Source organism: Eutrigla gurnardus (assembly GCF_963514095.1).
Source record: "Eutrigla gurnardus genome assembly, chromosome: 16".
NCBI lineage: Eukaryota > Metazoa > Chordata > Actinopteri > Perciformes > Triglidae > Eutrigla > Eutrigla gurnardus.
In genome coordinates, this window is record NC_139927.1 from 8,892,573 (window position 1) to 8,919,268 (window position 26,696).

The following is a 26,696-nucleotide window of genomic DNA, read 5'->3' on the forward strand; positions in this document are numbered from 1 at the left end:
TTCATCATTTTTATTTGAAGTTTGCTAGTGAAGTTCTGGTGCAGCAGAGATAGTGGAGTGGGGCCAATTGAACACCAGAAGGAACTGAAGGAGGAAGAGAACTGACAGTTACTCAAAATGCTTCTTTGTGTGGATCTCAAGTGAATTTTTTTTTTATTAATACAACCCAGGAAACTGTAATAGCTGGAAGAAAACAATTTCTTTTCTTTTGCCACACACTCGCCCACACATCCTCATTCTAATCTCCAACAAACACACTGAACACATCTCAACACATCACTGCAACATTCTCCACATTATTGTTGTTTTGTATTCTAGATCTATTCTTCACTTACTGTCAACGAGGCAGGATCTTTTCATCTACCTCCCCCCCTCAACACATCATGTGTTCCTTTAATTCCGTGTTCTGTTGAGCGGGTTGTGAGTGTTCAAACTACTGTAATCTGGAAAGGTTGTCTAATATAAGGCTGGCTGGCTGTGAGCCAAACTGGGATAGGATCGTGATGACAGGGTTTACTGTGACTCAAGAGGCTGACCTGCAGCCAACAACAATACCACTATGAGGTAGAACACAGAAAGCCTCTGGAGGCAATTTACTCTGCCCCCTCTACACGGCTGAGGTCATTATAGGCCAGGAGGGTAAGAAGGAGCAGGGATTTCAGCTTTGCCAGGAAAAAAAAAAAAGCCCAGGCCAGATAAGAGCAGTCTGTTGGGGAATAGCTGTGCAGAAGCAAGAATTTGTGTTCCGATTTAAAACTCTGTGTTGCACGAATGTTTGCATTGCCATTCAGAAGCTGTTCCAGCCGAGATAAGTGTCTTGGGTTCAGTCACTCGGCCTGGCTGCTTCCCTCAAGGCTTCCACTCCGTGTTCACCCAGCTCAGGGTGTAAGCACTGCTGGCGTTGAGGACATTCTTATGCAGGAAGAGGCGAGGCTTGGCTGGGTCCGTGTGGACGTGAAAGAGACGGAAGTTGGCGCGCTCCAGCTCCCTGAGCAGGCTGAACCAGTACCTCACCACGGACGGATCATCGCCGCCCACCTCAAAGCCCGCCCAGTGCAGGTGAACCTCCAACAACAGCTGACCCACCGAGTCCAGGACTCCTTCCAGGACCAAATTCTCCAAAATCTTCCACTCGGCGCTCTCCATGTCCGCCTTCAGTACGTCCACCTAGAATGGGGGGGAAATAGCACATTGGAGGTTTTTTTCTAATGAATGAGTTCAATTATAACACTGGAATGACACTAAACTGTGTGGAATTATTGAACGCCAAAGCTATTAAAAGATGAAAAGGAGTAAGTGAAGCTTGGCCTTTGTTCTCGCTTTGGCGATGTTGATGATGGATTGAGCGAGCGAGCAACCTGACAAGGCTTGCTGTGTCAGAGCAGAGAGGAAATGCTTCATAAGACGAATGTTAATGGCACCCTTAGGTCATCATCATGTGACTCGTGCATGCCTGAAAATTAAATGCACGGCCTCAGGATCTTGGGATTCCTTTTTAAGTCTTCTGGATTTCTTAAGACGTCCATTATCTGACCCTTAAGTCTTTAAAAGTCTAGCTGGCGACTGTCTTCATTCCTTGTAGGCTCAGAAGTGTCTCTGTTAGCATTTGCTCAGCTACGGCGTCATGTAGCCACTAAATTAGTAGTGGTACGACCCGAGGAGAAATTTTAGATTACAAGATTTATCAGAAAGAGGCCCGCGGGTGTTTTAGTGTCAAGCATTATTACATTAAAGATAACACGAGATAATAGCTGAAGGAAACTGGTAGTGCTCTGTGTCTTAATTGTGGCACACATCTGCAACTAAACGGGGAACATCATCTGATGCCATGTGACGGCACGAATATTAAAGTGACCATGAAATGCCTTTACAGCAGATGCCTCTGGTGAGGCTAGAGAATTCCCAGCCCTTATTAATGCAGTCTCAGAAACTTGGCTTTCTTCGGAGAACAATCCGTTATCTCCCCCCGTGAGCCCCCAAGATGCCTTCCATCATGTGACAGACGTCTAATGGAAAATGATGTGGCGTCATCAAGAGGTGATGTATTCACTTGGTCTCGAAGGAGTGTGTTTTTGCACGCGTGTCATGCTGTGTTTGTCTGACTTTTTTCCTTTTTTTTGTCACATAGCTGTCCCTGAACCAATGCTGCTAATATGAAGCATCTCTGCAGGAGAAGTTACAACCGTGGCAGGACTCCTGTCTGCTGTGAGTCAAGTCCATATGTGATTTTGGGAGGCCGACTCTGCTACACTGCTGTGCAGCGTTAGCCGACGCTAAATGGCCCTTCAGGAAGGAAGTGAGATGATTTCCTGGTGGCTGCAGAGTAAAGTCAGATATTTGATGTCAAAACCTAAAGACGTGCATCCATCATTCAATGGATTAGTTATAGCCAGCAGCTGGTTAGCTTAGCATAAAGACTGGAAATGGAAACAACGCCCACGAAATTTCACTTACTAGCATCCCTAAAGGTCACTAACAAATCATAACTCGTTTATTTTGTGTTTTTTTGTGGAAAACACAAGTTTTGATACACATTTTGTTCAGCAGGATAATCTTCACAAATGAACACCACCTCTTTTTTTTTTCTTTTCTTTTTTTTGAAGTGTGAATGCAAGAGCCAGAAGTAAAAGGAAATCTTACGTTAGCTATAAACGAACTACACCAAGGTCACATGTCGTGTGGCGATGTTTTGTTGTCTCCCTATGAAAAGCAAATCTGCTTATTCCCCAAAAATGTGGAACTATTCCTTTAAGTTACCAGGACAAAATGAGCATTAGAGGGTTTTTATTTTAAGTACACAAAGGTTTCTTTAACAATAATCTTCCATGGACAACTTTTGCCTTTGGTTAGCACATTTTGATTAAGTCGGGTTGCATTATTGTTGTAGAGTCAAATAATCAAAATGTTACTGCAAAAAAGTTGTCTGTGGCCATAATCGTCTTATGAAAATACACTAAGAACCCTTGCTGGATTCAAAAACAATCACACACCAAATTGTGCCCTCTACAATAACAGAGCAGAACGGCCCCGTTGTTTATCCTCCAGAATATTTGACGTAAGATGTCTTTGCGCTCCGCATGCATTCCTGCCCTCCACTGCTGAGGAATTAATGTCAGAGCTGCAAACTGTCTTTATACCCAATGGGCAAATATTTCCTCTCCTCCAAGTGACTCAGTCGGTATGTGATCCAAATACACACGGTAATTATTTTCAGTAAACCATCCTCGAGATTCGGCAGCACACTGGGACAAATTTGAATTTAGAGGTGATTTTGATGGAAAAAGTTTGAGTCTGAGTCTCTGTCAACAAACAAGTTTGCTGATTTGAGAAAATAACCTGAAATATGTTAATTTGATGGTGTTAAAAATACTTATTTCCTGTCTCCTTTTGGTCCACGGTTCTCGATTGCAGCCAAACATCTGATCTGACCATCGTTATTATATGTTTTGTATGCTTTTATTCGGGAGCCATGCTCACCACAATTAAAGATGTTTAATTACACATCTGAGAGATTTGCTGATTCGGTGCTTTTGGAAGCACTTAAACCACTGCTCTGACGTCTGGGCAACCTGACAGCAACTCACTGTCGGAGCTGTCTTTACATGCATAATGTGTATCCAGCCCTGTTTTTCCAGACAGTTGTGAGATAATGATGCTTACATTCAGAGCAGCTCAGAATGGCCTCACCCATGTAGATGTTCACTTCCTTATTGAGACAGCAACAACAAAAACACAGTATCACCCATCCATTAAAGTATCTCTGTATAAGATCATGGTTCCTAGAGGATCTACCAAATTTAGTGAGCAGCTAACGTTTCCTCTTGTTCCACCAGTAGGTTGACATTTGTGTTTTTTTAGGGAAATGTCTCAACAACTATTGGATTGATTGTCATGAAATTTGCCACTGACATTCACGTTTCCTTTGGGATGAATTTTACAAACTTTTGAGATTCCTCAACTTTTCAAATAGCACCAACATCAGGTCAAAAATGATCATTTTATGACCAAATGTATGGCATTCTTCCAGCTTCCACTGTACCTTGTGTTTAGTGCCGATGAGCAGATCTCAGCATGCTAAAACAAGGTGGTGAATGTCATAAATGTCATTGCTGCAAAACATTTGCACATCTTCATGCCGAGCATTCGGTTCAAAGCAGTTGTGTGTCCCTGTCTTGTAAAACCTCCTCATCTGTTAGTGTCAAATGATTGGATACAAATCCAAAGATGTGTATGGGGTTATGACAGCAACATGCATGCATATTAATGCAGATTTGGGCCGTCTGCTCGGTTGTAAGATGATATGTCACGCTTGTTTTCTCCCCGTCGTAATTCAACAGCATTTCATTAACTATGGTAGTACAGCTGGGCAGCGATGGAACAGTTATTTTTTTTGCAATTACTAACATGATCAATGGTCCAATATGCAGTTTCTTTCCATGAATGAGATGTGACTTGCTGCTACTGACGTTTGTCCCCGCGGTGACGGTGTCTGCTATCTCAGCTGGTCACCAGAGCTCCGTGAATGAGTCATCTGTGTATTTTCTAACGAACGCAGATAGGAAATGCTGCTGGAATGCATATTTTGACCTTTTTCCGAGTGACTCTGTTTCTTCACTGCTGCGGTTTCCTGCCAGAGAGGGCTGGGCGAGACACTTTGAGAAGAAACCGTTCTGCTCCTCCGGCACACTATGTACTTGCATTAAAAGCTCATTACAAGGATGTGTGCGTGGCTTTGCATTTAAAACAGGTGCGTACTGTCATCTATGAAACAGTATGGTGTAAAAAGCCACCCACATGAACACATTCACACATCTTACTATCTTAGTATCTTCCCCAGTCCCCTGTAGGAGAGAGTGCACTTTGCTTTTGACTAAATTATCAACTCAACTTTAGGCAACACATCATTGCACAGTGTGGAGGCATTCTGCTCCGGAAGCTGATTTAAGTGTGTTCATGGACAGGTAAAAAAAAAGATTGATTCATAAGATTTAGCTAATTTGCATCCTAACAAAAAGTTAAAGCACTCAGCCTAAGTAGATGACTAAACAAACTAAATAATGACAACGTAGTGGGGCTAAAACTCCCATCTGGGTTTGATGTCAAAGGGAAAGAGTTCAGGATCAAGAATGTGTTCGATTTCATGGCCGTCAAATAGATTAGAATCAACCCTCCGGGAGGAATAAATATCCACGATGAATTTAAAGCCACATGTGTAGGATTTGACCTTTTTCTCAATTTGGCACCTCCAGGTGGGAGGATCGACCAAGGGGCACAAACAACGGCACATAAATAGCTATTTCCACTAATTTTTCTAGGCATCATTTTCTTAAACATTAAGATTCTGCAAGAAGCTACAATCACATCAAAATGCCTTTAATGGAATCCAGCCATAATTTACCGTCTGTAATCCGCATGTATCTCAGTGGATCCGATCCTGGTTAGATAAAGTTTACTTAGAGACCAGAAACAATAGAAAAGAGTCTGGCTGTCACTCCGCTGTGTCTTCATTACCTATGGAAGAGACACTTGGCTTCTTTGACCTTGATTAAATATTTAGCCCGTTCTAAAACATGCATGCTGGATTCTATAGCCGTGTTTATTAGTATGCATGCTGTCTGTCGGTGTGTGTTGATGATCTTCCATGCAGATCCCTTATCTGATGGGGTGGAACACAATCCTGAGGGGCTTTGGAGAGGAGACATTCAGCATGATAATATTTTAAGGAGAAAAACCTAATTATAGATGGGTGTTTATGCACATGGAGACGGGCAACAGAGGGGATTAACCCCATCAGCTGTTGCACAGGAAGGGTCGCTGTGTTTGCATGTAAGTGAATCTCATTCCATTCTCATCCCATGTGCGCTCTGTTTACCTGTCTGTGTCCAAAGTCATTAAGGATGGTGGCCAGTTTCTTGGTGTTGGCGTACTGACGCTGGGCGACCACGGCCGGGTTGGGATCCCTCCAGTCCACGGAGAGCCGGTGGAGCCACATCTCGGCCTGCTGCAGGTGAGGCTGCTTCAGACTGGGGTCGAAGCAGTGGACCTCACACCCGGCCCGTGCCAGCGAACGCTCCAGGGACCGATCATCCACACCCAACCTGCAGCACAACACAGTCAGGTATAGGAATCAATACTTTCTTGCCACAAACTAAAATATGTATATAGATTGTTAAAGGCTGTGCTTGTACTTGTACAAGCAGTGCTTTGAGCTAAATATGAACACTAGTATGTTACAAATGAGATCTGCTGCATTATACTGATTTAATGGAAAATTGAATGAATGGCCGTGAACTTTTCCCATCCTGCTTTCACTCCATAGCCTCAAGGCCGATGGCTAATGAGCACAAAACAGGATGTACGCGTCCTCTTTTTTTATTAAAGTTAGCTAAGCAAAAAACTTTAAAAACAACCTGTTTGTTGAAGAGAAACTACTTGAATCTTCTTTTTGACGTGAAAGGTTTTATGAGTGTTCTTAATGTTGAGGAGCATTGACAGACGGTCACATTTCCCTGTATTTCTCTCTCTTTAATGCGTCTCCTCCCACTCCCTCTCTCTCAGTGCTATTCTCTCTTTATCTAACCTCCCTCCCCCTTCTATAATTCTGCAATTCTCCTTTCTCAGTCGCTGTCCCGTGTTCCCTCGTGTCTAGTTTGTGCTGCGGCTGTATTCTGTAATAGCGGCGGAGGGAGTACATTTCACGGTGCTTTTACAGATGAGCCACCGTGCCTCCACATGGATCCTACAAGCAGGGAGATAGGGGACGAGTGTACGGGAGAGATTGAGCCGCAACTAGACATCTCTTTATTTAATCCGCACTAAATATTTCATGTGCCTCGCTGAGAGTTCCCCCCAGATCTCTTGTGGAGTGTTTTGGCCAGGAATCACTGTAGTGACACTTTAGACAACAGGCATGGGGGATTACTCACAGAGTGGTGGGGGAGGAGGAGGGGGGAGGAGGGGGAGGAGGGGTACCACAATGCATCAGAAGCACTTCTGGATGACAGTGCTGAAAAAGAAGGGGCTCTACTAGCTGTAATATGCTCTCTCATGAGACTACAGAGTGCAGGAGCTGTAACACTCAAATGTCTGAATAGAATGTCGTGTGTGTGTGTGTGTGTGTGTGTGTGTGTGTGTGTGTGTGTGTGTGTGTGTGTGTGTGTGTGTGTGTGTGTGTGTGTGTGTGTGTGTGTGTGTGTGTGTGTGTGTGTGTGTGTGTGTGTGTGATAAGGGTAACGTACACCCAGTGGATTGTAAATCTGATAAACAGAGCCTCAGTCCGACTGTCCCCGCGCTGAACTATTATGTCAACAATCCCTGGATGTTCTGAACCTCAGAGACAAGTCTGGCTAACAACGCTGGGTGGGCTCTCTGCTGACTGTCTGCTGTGTGAGAGGCTCTTTCTCTTCTTCTTCATTTTTCTCCTTTAACACCTGCATCTTAACCGTTAGATCTTCTCTTATTTGTCTTCCCTTTGTATACCAAATATCATGGTGGTAAAACCCTCTCTACCTCGCTCCCATTACTCCTCCTCCATCACTCTGCAGCTCATTAACACGTGCACAAGTTGCCACGTATTCTCTACTGTTCAGGATATTTTCAGTGTAATGAATCCACTTAGAACTTTCGTTTTAGTAAAAGCATCTCAAAGTGTATTTCCAGGATCTAAATGGAAAGCTGAATTAAGCTGCTGTATAGCCTGGGCTTCAGTCAAGGTCACACCTACAGTTAGCTCAGTTACTGAAATAAATGTACCCTGACTGAATAAAAAACTCAAAATATATTATTAATAATAATTATTATTATTTCATAAGTTTGCTTCAGAGGGCACTTCAGCCATAGAGAACAAAGCGGCAGCTATGGAGTCCACTCCTGGCAGCTATACTGTGACGCTTAAAGTCTATAGAAGATGAGTGAATGCACACTTTTCAATGCCTGCTCTGATTATCTAGAATGGCAGTTGTCTTCTTCTTTTTTCATGCCAATGGCTGATTCTTCTTCTCAGACAATCTTTGATTACACTCAGCATCTGCTCAGCAGCTTTGTGGGGAGAACCAATGATGATCAGAAAGAAGAGGAAGAAGATGGAGGATGAGAGCGGTAAGATGGAGCACAAGAAGTTAAAAGGTGGAGGATAGCTGGTCTTTCATGTGGAAAAACATCCCCCCCCCCTTCCACCACCACCACGTGACAGACCAATCAGAGAACAGCTGCTCATCCTGCCCAGGCACAGCCGTCCACGGCTCGTTAAACAGCATGCAAATGAGACGCATCAGCCGCACAAAAACACACAAATTATGTACGCCGAAGTACACACACAACTGTGCGTACTCCGTAGTCCCAATTTGCTGCATTCAACAGAGCACACACACACACACTTAATAGTATTTGACATTTATATTAAAGCCCGTGTGGTGTGCAGCAGTGGACTGAAGGAGAGGCTTTGGTGAGTGTCCTGTACAGCAGAGCAGAGGTCTGCTGAGAATAGGATACTCCCAATACCTGGCATAGATTCAAGTACCATGAAGAGTGTGTATTGTGTGTGTGTGTGTGTGTGTGTGTGTGTGTGTGTGTGTGTGTGTGTGTGTGTGTGTGTGTACTTTGAATCTAGGTCAGATAAGGGCCACAGAGATGATCATTTCACGTATCCAAAAAAAGTGCAACGTTTGCCCCGTTGAACTTTTTAAGACTAACTGGGCTCTTAGGACTTTTCTTTTGTTACTGATGAAGTTTCTATTTTTCCAACCAATTCCTTTTTTAAACTTTTTTTTTTATTTTTTAGGTCAACTCACTGTTATTGCATAAGCCAGAGTTGGGGTCGTCTAAGCGTAAATTGAATTCCTTCCCGGGGTCTTAAGGGATCAGTTAGATAGAAGGAAAAAAATGGAAATGCAGCTTTCGCTGACGTGGGATATCAGAGCTGTGAGTCACATTTTTCCCAAGCTGATATTAAGGTCAAATGTTCAAATGTTTGCATAAATCACTGAGAGGACGAATAATATTATTTTTCTTTTTGTGTGTAGCTTGCCTGCATGAGTAACTTCCCATCAGTCAACCAGAGGATATCAGATATGTTTGGCTCCCAACCCTCCATTTGACCCCTGACCCTTCCTCCATAGAGAGGCAGGAAGCCAGAAACAGCAGTCCCTCTCACATCAGTATCTGTGCCCTGCTGCCTTGATGCCAGCACACCTGTGATGTCTCTCAACAGTCAAATTAATCAGCTTCTTTTTCCTCTCCTGCAGAAAGATCCCACAGCGCCTCAGCACAGCGGGGGCAGAAACCGGGCCGAGCTACGTCGCCCGCCAACTGGGAGTGATTGACTCTCCAATCTACGCAAGGTCAAATACCAAGGTGGCCTGGCCGACCCCATTCAAGATTACTTGCCACTCAAGGAGAGGAAGCAGAGGTGGAGTGGATGTGACGTTCCAGGTGGAGGTACAGAGGCACAGGATTATCCTAACTCTTATTACAGCGTTACTCAGTGAATGAAATTGCCCAGAATACTGGAGAAAAATTCACTTATTCACTATATTCACAGATAGTGAGTATTTGTACTTGTTCTGGGAAAGACATCTTAAAAAAATATAGGCTCAGTGACCAAGTAGTTATTGAAATGAAAAGACACCCAGTAAGGTGGAAGAGATATGCCTCTTTTCTTTGGTGGAAAATTTCCTTCAATTCTTCAATGAAATCGCGAGAGAAAGAAAAAAATGAATTTCCTCCTCTCGGAAGAAAACTGTCACGGGTGAGGAAACAACAGTGGCATTTGTGACTAGATATATCACAGGCTGTCACACAACCAGATGCTGTAAGTAACAGTTACATCTGCAGACAACTCATTGAATGTGGGGAACGGTCCCCGTCGCTGTACACATGCAGTACACGACAGCTTGTCTCAGAGCTGGTGTACAGACCGGAGGTTGAGCCTAATTGGGCTTAAGTTAGGATAACGGTTTGACGTGCGAAAAATGTGTATTCAGTGGAACGCCTAAGTGAGTGTTTGCCTGTACTTACCCAAAAGAGTAAACCCTGCAGTGTTTGTGTTGTATTCGGTGGGTCAGGCTGAACTTGGGGTCCAGACACGCGGCCCAGGCACCTCTGGTCCCGTCCTGAGCCGCTTCGTCACCGGTCAACGGTGCACACGACACCTGAACACATGGAAACATGTGGTCACAGCCATGTCTGACATTGAGAACCTCGGAGATTGTGTCTTTTAGAACAGAGATCTTCAACAGGGGGGTCCGGCGGAGTTTCTGCAGGGGGTCCCTGAAATGATTTGATCCCAAACTTTTTCTTCTTCCAAAAATTAAAATATGTCCAAAAGTACACATTAACTTGAATACAACTTGTAGGCAAATATAAATCTTCATATTTGTTAAATGTTATGACATGTGATGTAGAAAATGTAGAAATGCCAATATAGAATCAAATGTTCTGTAAATGATTGAATGGTTGTATTATTGTATACATACATCATTACAAAGTACTTTTATTCATTGAACTATAGGCTGCACTACATATTAGTATTGGCTCGGTTTAATAAGTAACACATTTTTTATACAATATGCAACATTGAAGACCTCTTTAGAATGATTATGTTCTGGGTTGTTGGGCGTTTGAGTGCATTTGTCTTCTGCAGCTTTAGTCTGTCCGGGTGTTTTTAGTCACATAGGACAATAATTGAAGTGCCAGAGAGTTTAAACAACCACGCCCGGATTTAAAAGTCAAGAATGACAGCTTGGCGGACGCCTTTTCCTTAGAATATATCTCCACACAGAGCCTATAAATCACTGGAGACTGCTACTGAATTTGACCCTGGACTAGTGTGTGTTTGGACGTCAGTGTTGAACAACGGTGTGCATGCTATTCATCACGACGTGCAGCTGGGGCCGATGCAGTCTCCCAGCAGCAGAGTGAGAGGACGGGGCAACGAAGGGAAGATTAGGCTCCTGCATAAACTGTGTACATACGGACAGTAAACATGTGCATGTTGGTTGTGCATCTATCGGCAGGTTTTACAAGTGACTTCGCATGAGCTGCTGCTTCAACGTTAGCCAAAAATGTAATTAATTATAAATGATTCCCCCTAACCCATGACCAGAGGTGAGGGTTGTATAGTAGATTGGCTGCTAAATTGAAAACTCTGCCTTCTGGCTCAGCTCCCTCTGCAATGCTTGCATTACCGCTGATGCCGAACCAATCTGCCTGTTGATTCCTCTTAGTTTCAGCCTTATTCATGAACAAGATACTTTAACTCCTTCCCTCGGGGGGCAGCAACTCACTTACAACCCCAGAGGGAGTGTGTCTTTGTTGCAGAGGGTGCAGGAACTGTATTGTCCATGTTGGTTGGCACAATAATGCATTTAAAACATGAACTGAAAACATTAACCAGCATATATATATATATATATATATATATATATATATATATATATCCCACAGTATATTTCATGCTGTAAAATGCTTATCTAGAAATACTTCCTCTTTTCTGTGTGTGCTGGTGCATGCATGCAGGCGAGATACACTGACTTCTATTGATTGGACAGTTGTGTCGCAGGCTATCTCTCTGAGTAACAGCTCCACCAGGCACCGTGTCAGTCAGCGTTACGGCTGAGGATGCCGCTGTGCCCCCTCCACCCCCTCCTCCACCCCCTCCTCCACCCTCTCCTGTCAGGCCGTATGATGGACGGTTCCCTTCAACAGCTTCCCACAAACACTCATACGGTAACTTTCTCTCTGTTCTTGTCCTTGCCTCTTCCTTTCACACACACAAATATGCACAAGTGAATGCACACACACACACACACACACACACACACACACACACACACACACACACACACACACACACGTTCCCAGGCTAATTCATTATGAGCTGAATGTCTGCTGTGAAAGATATAGAAACGTTTGCCTAGTCATTTGGAGTTGGGTGCTCTGTGTTCTCCCTGTATTGTGCGAGAGAAACAGATAAGTAGCTGATTTTCATCTCCGTGGCAATTTCTCTACAATAAAAACTGCGTCACATGTTATCACAAAAAAATGTCCCTTCTAAGCGTTGGATGTTGAAAATGAAACGGTGTCTTCACAATAGGGACAAGGGCACAGAAAACCCCCTGGTATTTCTAGAATGATTAATTATTCATTAATCGATTAGTAATAATACTGACATCAGCCAACAGACAAAACCACAGCATCTCATCGATTAAGTATGAGCAGAGGGGCTGTGAGCTTCATCACTTTGGTAATCAATAGAGTAATGAATTGTGTGCGTGCTGTGGAGCGAGACAAATACCCTGCGGCTGAGCCGAATGTGAAAGAGGTGCTATAGTGTAACTCAGCCGTGGGCTGATTGATATACAGGCTCGCTGTGATGTACATACCTGACAGAAATAATGCACTGCCTGGCCTTCAATAGCAACAAGTACTCCGATTATCTCATTATCTTAATGCTCCATTTACGCACCGGGTTAAATGTTCAGTTCATCTTTAGTGAAAGAAATATAAAGTCAGATGAAAGTTTAATGGTTTTATGGTCCCTTCAAAATACATGAAACAAGAGGTTAAACTTTAAATACCAGTAAGAATTCAAAGCAAACGATGACTCACTTGTGGCGTTGTGATATAGTCGAGGAACCTTTTAGCTTCGTCCTCCAGAGAAGGACTCTCGCCGGCCCAGGGCTCCAGGTCTATGTGCCATCGGGGACTCTGTAGCGGAGCGCAAAACAGCAATATGGGGTCATTAGCAATGAAAGGACGTGAACATTGACAATAAATTAACATCAAAGTAGGCCACTCAGAAGAAATCCAAGTACCAGAAGCAACAACAAACGGAGCTGTAGTCTTCCAGGTATTGAAACCCACTTGTGTATGGAACTGGGTCACGATGTGCTCAGTGGAGGATGTGTTATTTTTCCCACCTGTGTGTTAGTGACAAATGCTAAAGTTAATTTCCATTGTTATTTTAGTATAACACTAAGGCTGCTTTATATGCACATCCTGCAAGTTGAAGATTCAAAAATAATAATTCTAAAATGTTTCACTGTGGAAAAAAACTAAGACCTTACTTCATCATCATTTGGCTGCAGCAGCTCAGTGCTGCTGTGTGATCACATTCCTGAGACCTGGCAGAGCTCGGCTCTCCAGCCCGCTTCATTTCTGCAGGAATGTGTCTGTTTGTGATTAGAGGAGCGGCGGGTTGAGATGGAGAGAGCAGAAAAAGAGGATGAGTCTGCTTCATTCCTTTTCCATCTCCTCTCTACGCAGGGTGGCGTACCACACGACGACGCGTTCGCTGCTTGCACAATCACTTCTTGGGTCAAACACCATGGGCAAGTGTTCATTAGCGGCCGCCGTATAAATTATCCTGGGTGATTTCACGACAGAGTGCCTCCCTCCCTCCCTCCCCTTGCCCGGGATGCTCCCGCCTTCGTCGGTGTTTTATGAGCACTGCAGTTTCCGATCGTCTGTGGTTATGCACGGATCACTTTTTGGCCTCAGCAGACCAGATCGTGTCTGGATTTGTTCGATGCTGTGGGCTCGTCTGGTGAGCAATCTGTTCAGTATGATGACTGACAACAGGTCTGTTTTGGAAAATAATTAGTTAGAATTCACATCCATGTTTCCATGCTTCTTTTCCTCTCTCTAGTCTACTCGGAGTTCTATCCTGATATTTAGCTTCATGGATTGCAGGCTCAACACAACGTGACTTTGTTTGATTTCATAATTGAATCCGGTCAACTCTCTCATATTTCAGCCAGTGGATATTTTACATTCTCACAATCCTTATTGCAAATTCAGAAAGCATGCTGCCAAAGCGTGTATGTCACCCATATATGCACACACTTATGTGCACTTCAGCACAGCATATAGATATGATTCCTCAATGCACACACACGTGTGCCCTCACACACAAACTCATCCACGTTCACTCACCATATGGACATTTACTCTGCTAATATATTATCTACAGCGGCACCGTGTGTGTCATTTCCCCCTCCAGTGGTGCTGATCCTGGACCTGCCAATGCAGAGAATCAGCTGTCCACAGTGCTGGATCAACGCAACACTATTCATTGTTTGGCATTCGGCCGTTAATCGATTATGTGGCGTGTCAGAACATCTGAATGCTTGCCGTGCTGCAAATTGTCACCCTCCTCTCCTCTCTCTCTCTCCACTCTTCAGTCCAAAATAATTGCTCCTGTGATGCATGATCAACACAATTACCCTGCAGGACAAATAGGGTGATGGATGTGCACGAGTAGGTGTCAGTCTACAGCTATTGTTTTCTGCAGTTTGAGTTTCCTGATTCGACCGCAGACGTACCTTTGAACAAAACCTCTCAAGTTATTAGTCTTCCCACAATCTGACAATCCCAGACAAAAAAAAAATCAGTAATTTAAGTCAACCGCTCCTAAAAAGCAGGAGAGTTTTACAGGAACAGAAAGACAGCGTTTTCTTCTGGGAGTGTGTTATTTACACTCCCCGTGTCCTAACTGCCCCTTTTCATCTCCTTACTGAGTCCTCCCTGCACAGCTCAGCTATCAGGCCCCATACATCAGCCCGGTGCAGGTTGGGACAGGACTGCTGATCAGAGGACAGATATCTGGGACAATGGACTCACTGGGACTTTGCGTACAAGGTGTGTATAAGGCGTGGTTGAATTACAACAGCAAGGGGGAATAAATCAAGAAGAAAAGGACAGAGTGAGGGTCAAACGCACGCTCCGTCTCCCTGGAATTTATGGCCGAGAAAGAAACAAAATATTGGCACATTCTGCTTTTGTGCATCCAAGGTTTCAAGTTAATAGACTTTACCGGAAAGCAGCGTTTGACAGTCTCGTAAAAACTCAGGTTTTCAATCAACAAATGTGGTGGAAAAAATTAATCTAAACTTTATGTCACAACACTTTTTTTTTTTTTGCTAAAATTGAGATTCCAATATAGATATTTTGCCTGTGTCATTTTAAAATACAAGCACATGAGCTCTTAAGTGCTGAATCATCACTTAACGGTGATGAGATTAGCGTTAAGCCCCATGCTCAGTCAAGCAACAACAAATCACCAGCGCCTCAGGGACAGCAGAGGTAAGCAGTGTTAATAACAAACAGAATGTCACTCAGAACCGTCAAGCCTCGGCTGCTGGACTTTAATCCCATGACACTTGATATAACAACATCGTCAGCATGAGTGGTTCAGGTAGTTGCCTTGAATGAATGGATCTTCTGAAGGAAATGGATGTGTGTGCTGCTGAAAAAGTAGATTTGAAATATTTGGGTATTTGGGCGACTGTGGGGGGGGATGGAGCCGAGAGAGGTGGGCAATATTCAGAAGAAAAAGTCCCAAATTTGCTACTTTATTAAGATGCTAACAACCGGCATCTATGCTAGCTAACTTCCCATGAATGTCACATTTATTTTTCTAATTAATACATCACAACGCCTGAGGGTCCTGGGGGTGATGGCTGTTTGACGGTTATTGTTGTTTTTTTATGGACCAAACTGTCATCTTATGGGTGTTTATTGATCGAGTGCTTGGGCTAAGATGCTAGCGGTAGCTTTCACTTTTTGTCATAGCAACAGCAAACATTCACTATACATGTATACATACACTATAATAAAGTAGCACATTTTTTTCACAGGATATTGCCTAACTAAAGCCCTAATACGCCGTCGTAGTAAAGCATGAATACTAAAAATAATAAAATAAAATGAAATTGCAGTTAAATCTGAGAATGCTGAGTGAAGATTCAGTTCAACTTCAATGAGGCAAACTTTTCCAAAGAAAACATATGTGGGCTTGTGAATGAAAATTAACTCTGGAAACTACTTGAAATGTAAATTGTGTTGAGTGAAAGACTTTTCTGTCAAGCACTGAATGGAGTTGAAAGAAATCGTCCTAACCTCCGTTTAAGTGTAATTTGTCGTTGTGCTGACCTTGGGACCTCGAACAGGAAAACTTCCAAAGATTAGCATTTGAAATACTGAAAGAAGTCAAAGATTCAGTTGAAGCGTACTGGTGATAAATTGAGCTGGAAGAGTCCATTGAAGTGAAAGAAAATAGTGCCAGTTCAAGGATATGAAATGAAAGCCAATGTCGAGCTGATTATTTGTTTTTATTCTCGGTTCAATGTGAAAATCTGAGATCTGGAAGGGTTTGACATTTGATTTGAACTGTAAGCACTGACATGGGTATAAGTGTTACTTGAAGTGTGACCACTGCTTGCAGATGAACTGAAGGTTAAACAAGGAAATGATTAATTCTACTGATCTGGTGACAAAGTTAATTTGCCCTGAGGGGTAAAAGTGTAGCTGCATTGCATTTAGTTAGTCTTTTATCTTGACACGCTTGCCTTTCCGTTTCATTTTGATTTAAAAGGGATGTTTTTTTGTAACATCCTTGAACCCCTTTTGATCGCTCTGTTATGGGGCCTTTCTGCATGGCCTGCATGTCCTGATGGAGCTGGCTGTGCTCGTGGATCTGTGCCTCTCAGCCAGTTGTGAGAGACGTGTGAGAAGCCAGGCCAAGCATGAATAATCCCCCGGGGAGAAGAGGATGGATGGGTGGACAGGAGACGACTGGATGAAACAAGAAAGGACGCCAGAACAATGAAGGGAGGGTGAGAAGAAGGGAGGAGGAATGGGAGGTGGAGAGGGAGATGGACTTGGACATGGAGGAGGAAATGTACTTCACTCTGAAGTATGACATTTTGCACCTGTGTATGCATCACGCACTAGAAGAAGTGATGGGGATTCATCCCCTGGGGACCATGAATGTAGAAAATGACATTTCCAGAATTCCAGTATATAGTATTTTAGTTTGGACTGACCAGAAAATCAAAGCTGCAAATTCCAGACGCTTCAGAAATAGAGCATCAAGCTGTGCAGTGGAGAGGTCAAAGCTTTCAGTTCAACAGTGTGTGAGATATTATTTCAACACACTGGAGTGTCTCGGAGTTAGAAGATGCTCTTGGACAGCTCGGGTACTCAGCAGCACCTCCGTGCCAAGTAAAGGTGAAGACATGATGACGAGTGTGCAGACAGAGGAGTTGGTTTAATGAAACAGCAGGTGACTCATTCACATTATCCCCCCTGGGATTTCTAGCAGGAGGTGACCTCCAGGTGAGAGACTCTATCAGACACTTCTTCGGTTCGGCGATGCCGACGTCAAAGTTTCTGTGGTTTTTCCAAATTACCTACTCTGCCTTAAAGCTCTGGTTATTGATCTACTTGCCAAAAATCATGTTCCCTCCCTTCCTCTCTCATTGCCCTTTGACAGATTTATTAGGTTCTAGATATGGAGATCATCTGATTAATGTTGCCACGTTAGTCAATCACAGCTTTGGCAGGTAGAGTCGATGTTTACCGCAGAGACAAGATTAGATTTTGCGTTCATTGTTGTCGACAGACTGCAAGTATGCACAAAGAGTGTCCCACGAGTTTCCAAATCACCTGCTAATCCAAATGGTATCCCTGCTGCATTCTGGGTACTTAGAGCACAAGTGTACATCATGAATTATATTGGTTGGTGACAGACCAAACATTGAGGATAATTATATTAAGAGCATAATAAAAGAAGTGTACATGAAAGGATTGATACTGACAGCGTGATTGTTTGCAGGATAATGACTCGGTAGATTCTGGCAGATCGGGGTACCCAGACCCAGACCCAGACCCAGCTGTCTCGCCTCTTCCTGCAGTGTCGTCTCTATTCCTCTGACAGGCCCAGTGTCCCAGCTCGCCGCCAGAGTACAGTGAGAGACAGAGCGGGTATAACAGAATTAAAGCGGAGGATTACGCTGATCTTGTTTAATAAAGGAAGTAATCTCAGAAGAGTTTAGCCTCAGTCTCAAAGGCGGAGTGATGCTGAGGAAGAAGCCTGTCGGGGGACTGGAGGGATACACGAGCAGGAGTGTGTGTGTGTGTGTGTGTGTGTGTGTGTGTGTGTGTGTGTGTGTGTGTGTGTGTGTGTGTGTGTGTGTGTGTGTGTGTTTGTGTGTGTGCACAGATGGTCTAAATGCAGGATGAGGATTGTTCTCCTCTCTGTACTGTTTTTCCAAACCTGCATCTGGTACGCATTTAGAGAGAACGTTGGAAGACGACCGAAACAACTTCTGAATCCAATTTGACATTGAGGCTTCGCATTCATGTGTGCGTTTCATGACAGCACACACACACACACACACACACACAAACTCATGCCTCGTTCTGAACACCACTCGGCTGTAAGACTATCCGCCCACGCGTCGTAGATCAAAACGGATGAAGGACCAGCGCGAGCCCATTCTCACTCAGCACATTGAGCCATCGCCTACATGGCAGGCACATTTTGTGTCCATCCCGCTTAAATCAGGGCTGATCGGGGAGCAGTGCTTAAACATCTTGCCAGTGCGGACCATTTGCTTGCTTTCCTGTATTTTTTTTTCCTTCCAAGTTCATCCTTAATATACCGTGCTGAATCAAAAGAACCATATCAATGCATTGAATTTAAGGAGCAGCATGACAGGTGACTAAATGACGTATATAAGGACATTTTAGAAGTTGAATCATAAAAAGGCATGGTACAAGGACAAACTAGCTGTTGTGCCGACCATCATCTACTGTAAGTAATAGATTATTAAACCTCCTTTCAAATAAACCAACTATCCCTTTAAAGGCAGTCTGGAGTCATATGACTTGTCGAGGCTCATCACCGTCAACTTAAATATCCATAGGACAGGCTGTTGCCTTGGAAACATAGTCCCCTTCCTTTCATGGCACGGTAACCTCCCTCGTGCGTGCATTCACAAATACATCCAGGCGCGTACAGATGCTCCCGCTCATCCGTGACGTGGATTGAAGTGGTTGTGCGGGAGATGCGACCTGAGCAAAAGGCGACTGACACCGCTGATGACACGTTGTCTGATTTGATCACATCATGTTTGAATCGGAGGGGGGGCTCTTGGCCAGCATCTCAACGGACAGATGGGGTCTTATTGTCAGCAGGCTTGCAGTTAAGACCTGCGTGTGTGTGTGTGTGTGTGTGTGTGTGTGTGTGTGTGTGTGTGTGTGTCTAAGTGTGTGAGTCAGTCTGTGCAAGTGTGTACCTGTCTTCCCCGACAATATCCCACATGTGAGATCTGTGTTTGATGTCTAGAAGCACCTTACTGACATTCACTTCCTGAGAGCAGGGAAATCAACATCACTCCACTTTGCCTGCCAATTTCTCCGTCAGTTCCTTTGCGCATAAATCATGACCGAATATGGAAATTGAAAATAGAATAATTGTCAATCTTCCTGACAATTATTCGGCTTGTGTTTTTAATTTCATCTTTCGTCGATGTGGCTTGACTTCCTCTCCATATGTTTTCCATTCTCAAGATCACGCAGCGTCAGCCACACTGAGTGAGAGAGGCAGAAATATTATATCATATTAAGTGTTATAAATACGGCTCTGAGCAACGACAAGCTCTTTACGCAATCGTTCGTGAGGTTCGCTGACCCTCTCCGTCGCTCTTCAGGGCTAAGTGGTTTTCTGTCGTCGTAACGAGACACAGGTAGCTAAGGTCGATGTCGAATGCCACTGAGATGGCTTTTTCGCTACACAAACAAACCTCGGGCTTTCCTGGTGACACACAAATTGCCATTTTGCTGTAAGCGGGTGTTGTATGTACGTGGATGGGGGGGCCGTGTAAGCGAGCGGCAAAGATGGGAGCGAGGGCGTCCCATTTCAGAGGTCAATGCACTCATTCATATCAGCTGGGAGGGAGAGTGCAAACTTTCTGGAATGTTCCAGACAAGGCGTCCGTGTCTGAGGGGAGTATTGTGCGATTGGAGACTCTGGACGTGACAGTTTGACACCGACTTTTCCCCCTCCACTGGGAGTCTTTGTCCGGTACAAGTTAGTGCACACAACGGACCTACTGTTTATCCAGTCGATAACATTAAGAGCACTGAGTGGCTTCTGTTTTTCCATCTGCTACATATGGTCTTGATCATCTGGAAGCAGGGCTTGTGTGGATCTACGTTTCAACATGGGGATCAGGCGCTTTCAGGTCTTCTTTCTCAGCCAAAGTTTTAATAAAAAGATCTGATTTGGGATCTATAATGTTCCTGCTTATAAAATCAGTTATATCCTGTCAGCTCCGGATACACTCTCAGTAGTTTCTCTTGTTTAAAAAGTGTGTAAACCCTGACTCAAGGCGATTAAATAGCCATATTTCTGCATACTGTGCTGAGAGGGGTGATTGATTGTCTGAAAGGTCTCTTTGTGCTCCCCCCCCTCATAACTTGGCAACGCTTCCAGAGCGGCCTGTTTTCTTAAGTTGGGCTCGGATACTAATCTGGCATTGAGCAAGAAAATCTGTGTGCCTGTAGAGCTGTTTACGTCTCCAGGTCGGCTGAAGTGTGCATAAGGGGCGATGTGATGTCACTGCGGTTGGATGATACGATCCAAAAAAATGTAGGGAATCAAAGGGCTTGCATGTGTAAACGCATGTATTTCTCCGCTCTGCTTTCATCCACCTGGAGTTATTACACCTTGTAAGTCGCTTTCAAGGTGCCTGGGATTCCAAAATTGTTGTTTTAGATGTTGTCTTGCACTCACATGTAGCCTATGTGGCAATTGCAGAAAACTTTAAAGCCATTTGGAGCTCAAGCAATTCTCAACCTACGTCTGTTGACCTCCTCAAGCTGTCTGTTGTCCCCCGTTTTCTCTTCTCTGTGTCAATATTAGCTTAGCTTAGCATAAAGACTGAAAGCAGGAGGAAACAGCTAGCCTGGCTCTGTCCAAGAGTGAAACTAAATGTGACCAGTGCCTGTAACGTAACACGTTACATCTCGTTGGTGTTTTCAAGGAGCCAGGGGGAGACTTACAAGAGGTTTGTTTTGGGTCTTTATGCTAAGCTAGGCTAACTGTGTCTTGGCTGTAGACAGACAGATATGAAGGCGGCACCACGGAAAAGGAAAATTGTACAGGAATATTAATGAATATACCTCTAACACTCCAGTTTTCTAGATACATACACAAGACAAGCTTCACTGACTATAAATGTCACTATATGGTAATAAATGCACATGTATTTGCTTGAACAAATGTCACTTCAAAAGCCCTTGAATTCTCTTCATGTTCAAGAGTCAACACAAGTGGGTAAATAACCCAAGTTGAGATGGCAAGAACAGGTTGAATGTGACCCAAGCGACACATCGGCTTCCCACCGGTTGATTTCTGGACTCCCCGGGTCCCCAGATGCCTCAGCTAGAGGTTAAAGACGCACCGAGAACTGACTCCAGTCACACCTTTGGGATTACCTTTCTAAACGCCTCCCTCTCTCTTCCTCTCCCTCCGTTGAGCCGAGGCCTTTTCAGATTTCCAAGACGTGACCAAGGTCACCGGGTTCCTCGCATTAGAAATTCCACCCGGGGGCCCGATGGTGGCTGGCAGCGGTTGGCGCAGACGGCGCAAAGTGGATTTTTTCCTCATCTGGCTTTATCCAAACACCGAACTAATCAGCAGAGCAAAGCATTTGGAATCACACTGATGCTTATTTGAACAAAAGTAATTAATACTTCCCTTGTGGATAGATTAACTTGTGTCGCATTTAATTAGAGGAAATCATTTGATTTCAAGTGCGGTCTTGGCTGGCTAATTGGTGTTTTTTTGTTGAAATCAATTAATTTAATCAAAACTATTCTGTTTTATCCAAAGCGAGTGAAATGCCATGCCAATGTTTATTTAATTCTCCTCCGCCTCTTTTTGTTTCTTAGGAATCAAGAAAAAAAAACCTTTTCATCACTGGGCGATCATTTTAGCGAGCTGTCTTAGTCTTTCCTGTTCTAAAATCTTTGAAGACTGGGAGGCCCGGCTGAGAGCATCCAGCTTCCTCTTTGCTTCCCCGTTGTGGTCTGTGCGCCGCCCGTCTGCAGGCTTTGAGGTTGAGTGCGTGTGACATATGAATGACAGCCGGCCTATCTGGGAGGAATCGCTGAGTGGTGCTGGGATGGAGTCTAGAGAGCAGGCAAGGAGAATATACAATGGGAGGGATATATATCTATATATACATACTGTACAAAGTTTAATATCAATAAGTTATTTCTATACTAGTTCGGAGATATTTCTGTTTGGCTTCTGTCAGGTGACGTGAGACTGTATATATTGTCTTGTGGAGTGGAAGCGGCACTGAATATCAATATTTTCTTATTTTTGACAGGAACAGTTGGATTTATGGACGCACGCTGTCTTAAATCTGAGAGAATCCTGCCTCAACTGTTGCTCTAAACAAATGTTCTCTCCCAGTGCCGTGTGTCTTCACTGGCCAGGAAAGTTGCTCTCTGAAGTCTGTTTGACTGTATGAGGAGACGTTTGTTCCACAACTCTTTAAAAGGCTTCCACACGTGTTGCTGTTGTAGAAGCAGACAATAACCAACTGACAGCATTGTAGCTTCATGTGGTTGCATCATATTATTGGATACTTTCTACATTTCAGGTTCAAGGAGCTCATTGTCGCGTTATTTTAACAGCAACAGAGGTAATGCTTGGCAGGTACTTGAGTGCTCTGAGCTTGGAAGCAGAAAGTTGCAGAGCATTATGAATTGAATGGACCACAATGAAATTAATAACAATGGAGTCCTGTCCCTCACCCTCCAACTGTGACTAAACCAGATTATTCCTGAATGTCACGTCGGTGAGAAGGAATTAGCAAACCAGCCAACCATAACATAACGCTGTTCAAGCGTTCCTACTGAGAAGTTCGAACGCTGAGTTACAGATGTCTCTTTCCCAAACTTTGTCGATGGGAACAAGTCTTTTTTTGGGCACAATCATGAAGTCATGGACCTGGAAAATTGGAATTCAGCCATTTATGTGAAATTTGCATCAAAGCCCAGTTTTCTTTCTGAGGAGACTTGATATCAACCCTCCATCAAACGATCAAACTTCCCCAAATTGTCAAAGTAACGAGGGATTAACTGTAATGTTACTGCTGGATTTCTAATTGTACACAGTTAAGTATTATAACAGGTGCTAAGTAGCTAATATTTGCATGCAGACATGCTCAGCATGTTACCACCACTGAAGCTGTGCAGCCTCACACTGCTGCAGCCTCGTGGACTCCTTTCTGGAATGTCTTTCTTCTAGATATCGATTTGTAGAAATGATTCAGTACACTTGCCGGGATAATAGCGGCCCTTCCTCTCCCAGCAGTGGCAGTACTGAGTGTGGGGGCATAGTAACGCAGAGTGGCATATCATCTGGAGGACTTCTGGTCACTGTTTGAGCCTCTGGCAGCTACTCGTCTCTTCCGAAGCTCTGAGTAGTTTTCAGCCGGAGAGATAGAAGTGTGTTGCAGTGCGTCACTGTTACTTAGGGCCGGCAGTCTGTTTATTACTGTGTTAAAGTCGGGAGGCTGAGTCATCAGCGCATGCTGGTTCTGCTCTTCTCTATCTTTCTCTCTCTTCATCCTTGCTGCTGTTGTTTGGGCTCGACACATTTCATGTCTGGCTATAATTGACCAACTCATCCCTCTGCTTTTCCCCCAGCGGGCAAGAAGAGGCTGCGAGAAGTAAATGATTAAAGAGGATGTGTGCGAGTGTATTTATATGGATGCCTGACAGCGAAGAGATTAGATTTCCTTTAGATTGGTTATTACTGAAACCATCCTTGAGGCATTTCTCGGATGCCTTTCTTAGTGATTTTTCTCCTCGTTTCGCTCAGACAAAGGCGTCAAAGTTTAAAAATCCGGAACTTTTTGGCATTTTCAAGCGGCAGCAGAGATAACGGAGCAGCTGGTGTTGTTTATGTGAAGCTGTGTCACCTTGTAGTTAGTTATTGGGAGGCCATAAACATGCCATCAATCAACCAGGTAATGTGACGGAGAAAATGTTGTTTTTTATTTGTCTCAATCAGGATTCAGACACAAATGAAACTACGCAAATGTAATGTGATAAACGGGTGAGAAACCAAATCAACCTTTCTTAGAAGAAGGATGTAGTGTCTCCAACCACAATACTCTCATTTATTTTATGAAATTAATAATAATATCCCCCATGAAGTTCAACTTAAAGGTTAAAATTGGGAAAAAACGGATTCCTCATGTTCTTCCTTTGATAAACTTGGGGTCGTTAAAGTGTCTACTACTGCGATATTTGCATGGCAATCATTTTGTGACAACTTTTGCAAAAATTTACTAATTATCTAATCAATTAGCTGTTCTATTAATTGTCTAAAAATATATATTTTTTTACCTTTATCTGACTGGTCACAATCAAAATAAATGGAAAACATGAGATGATTTCATGATAGGTGTGGTCATGACCACTAGTTTGATTTGGATTCACAGCAGCTCCGTCGCGACATAACACTTACACAGAAAAAGCTACACAAACATCATGGCAGCGTAACAGAAACACAAAATAACACCAAATGTTGTGTTTTAAATGGTTTGATCAACGCCTGATGCTATCCCTTTTTAATGGCATGCCAAACACCTCGTCTGAGAGACTCGTTTTTACAGTAACATTCTGAAATCAATGAGCGCTTGGCGTGGCGTCACGAACACAGTTTCTTTTTTTAAAGCTAATTTCATGCTGTAAAGAGTAATTTTCACTGATATCTGAGCTTCTGTAGGATTGTTCTCTCAATCCCTCATTGCTTATTCATCAAGGTCGCTGAAGACGTCCCCGTCATCTTCCTCACAGAACAGTCCTCTGTTTTTTTTTATCTGCGATGCATGAATATGTGAAGTTAAAGGAAGAGAGAAAAACGAAGAGAAATCTGGGTTAGAAGTGAGGTTTTAAATTGAGACAGACGGGAGAGATGGAAGAAGCGAGAGGGAGGATGAGAGCTTGGGGAACGGGGGGGAAAGGTAACATGACAGAGCAAAAGTGCAACAGTGATCTTCAAGATGGGAGCCTAAAGCGAGAGGAGGCGTGGGTAGAAAGAGAGAGGGAGAGAGAGTTAAACGGATACAGCATATGACAGAAATTTAATCGGGGCCCCTTCAGGGCAACTTATGTGGCACATTTTGTGATCGAGCATATGGTGGGATGTAATATTGATGGCGGCATTTAGCATTTAAAGCTGTTGCTCCTCGGTCTCGTTGGTTTAAGTCATTAAACATTTAAAGACGAGCATTTCTTGCCCCAAAGTAACAGGAGGAGGAAAGTCAGTGGAGAGAAGGAACTAGGGGACTGAAAGAGAGAAGATCAAGGAAAAACATTTGTGTGCGTGTGTGTGTGTGTGTGTGTGTGTGTGTGTGTGTGTGTGTGTGTGTGTGTGTGTGTGTGTGTGTGTGTGTGTGTGTGTGTGTGTGTGTGTGTGTGTGTGTGTGTGTGTGTGTTGAGGGGGAACAAAAGGGAGGGATGGAGAGATCAAATGACAAAATAGAGGTTAGAGCACATAGCTGAGATGAATCAAAGAGAAACAAAATAAAAGGCATGAAGAGACACTGAAATTGGGAGTTTTGTTAAGACGCTGCTTCAACACACCCTTCTCAGGTTAAGGGGTCAAGCCCCTAGAGTGTGTGTGTGTGTGTGTTGTGTGTATGTGGATAGCTGTGTTTGCTCCAATAGCCACCAGAACTTTCTTTGTTGGACTCGGTTAGACTTTGGTCTTTATAGATCTGATACAAAACAGCCAGCGGGGAGGGTTTGTCGGTTTGATTTGCTGCTTGGGTTAAACTTGCACCTGTTGTATACATCTATCACAATAAAGAAATAAATAAATGCAGGAAGCTTTTGTGCCGCCGTAAATCCCGGTGACAAACTCCCTGTTTCGACTTCAAAAGCATTTCAGAGGCTCTCATTGAACATGCATCGATTGGGCTGCCTGTTCTTCCCTCATCACCCTCCTGGGATTACTGAGCTTAGAGCCAGCGTCTCACAGAGATGCAGTGGAAGCTCCTTATTGAGTCGCTCTGCACTGATTTCAGATCAGCTAACCTCAATTAAGAACCCAGAGGTGGGTGGGTTTTTTTAAACATACCTTTCTGTGCGGGCGGAGAGGCGGGCAGCACGCCGGTGACGGGTCCTCTCTGTCCCTCTTCCTTACATGGCTGTCCTTCTTCAGTGTCCGGATGTAAGAGATCCTCCTTTTGAGGCCCCTGTCCTGCTCCTGTTTGCTCCGGCTTTGTGGGTTCTGACTGGACTGGGTGGGACGTCCCAGGGGTGCAGGTGCTCCCCGCCGTCCCGCCTCCAGGTAAACGTGAGCGCACACACACACGGCGGCGAGCAGGGCACCCAAACGCAGCAGCAGTCCCCGGGTTAGTCGCTCCCTGCCCATGTCCATCAACTGTCAACAAGTTTGCTTTTTACCCCCCCCTTTTGCTGTTTCTATCCCATCCTTCCTCTCCTCCCTGTTAAAGCCCTTCTCTTCAGGTCCAGCCTCTCCTTGCCTTCAGGTCCAGAGTCCACCATCAGACCAGGAGCAGGTCAGTGAAACAGGAACACGGCAGCGAGGAAACCCTTCATGAATGAACCTGGGTTATGTTGTGCATGCTGGTGTGTGTCATGAGGCTCTGCAAGCAGAAAAGTACAATGTGTGCCGCCCTCTTTGAAAACTTTGGGAACTCCCTCCTCAAACTCTCAAGCCCCCCTTCTCCCCAAACACACACACACACACGCACACACACACACACACACACGCACACACACACACACACGCACACACACACACACGCACACACACGCACACACACGCCCATTTAATTGCTTTCTTCTTCTTTCTGTCC

The 26,696-nt window shown here is 44.1% G+C and overlaps 1 protein-coding gene across 1 annotated transcript; it reads right to left on the reverse strand.

The window, feature by feature from the left end:
- Positions 1–121: 121 nt before the first annotated feature.
- On the reverse strand, positions 122–26,491 carry mettl24 (methyltransferase like 24). The gene is made up of 5 exons (XM_084030944.1): positions 25,952–26,491; positions 12,607–12,705; positions 10,015–10,148; positions 5,873–6,098; positions 122–1,167 (listed from the first exon to the last, which is right to left on the reverse strand). Exons 1-5 carry the CDS (start codon positions 26,252–26,254, stop codon positions 850–852), a joined length of 1,080 nt encoding a protein of 359 aa, XP_083887070.1. The 5' UTR covers positions 26,255–26,491; the 3' UTR covers positions 122–849.
- Positions 26,492–26,696: the final 205 nt, after the last annotated feature.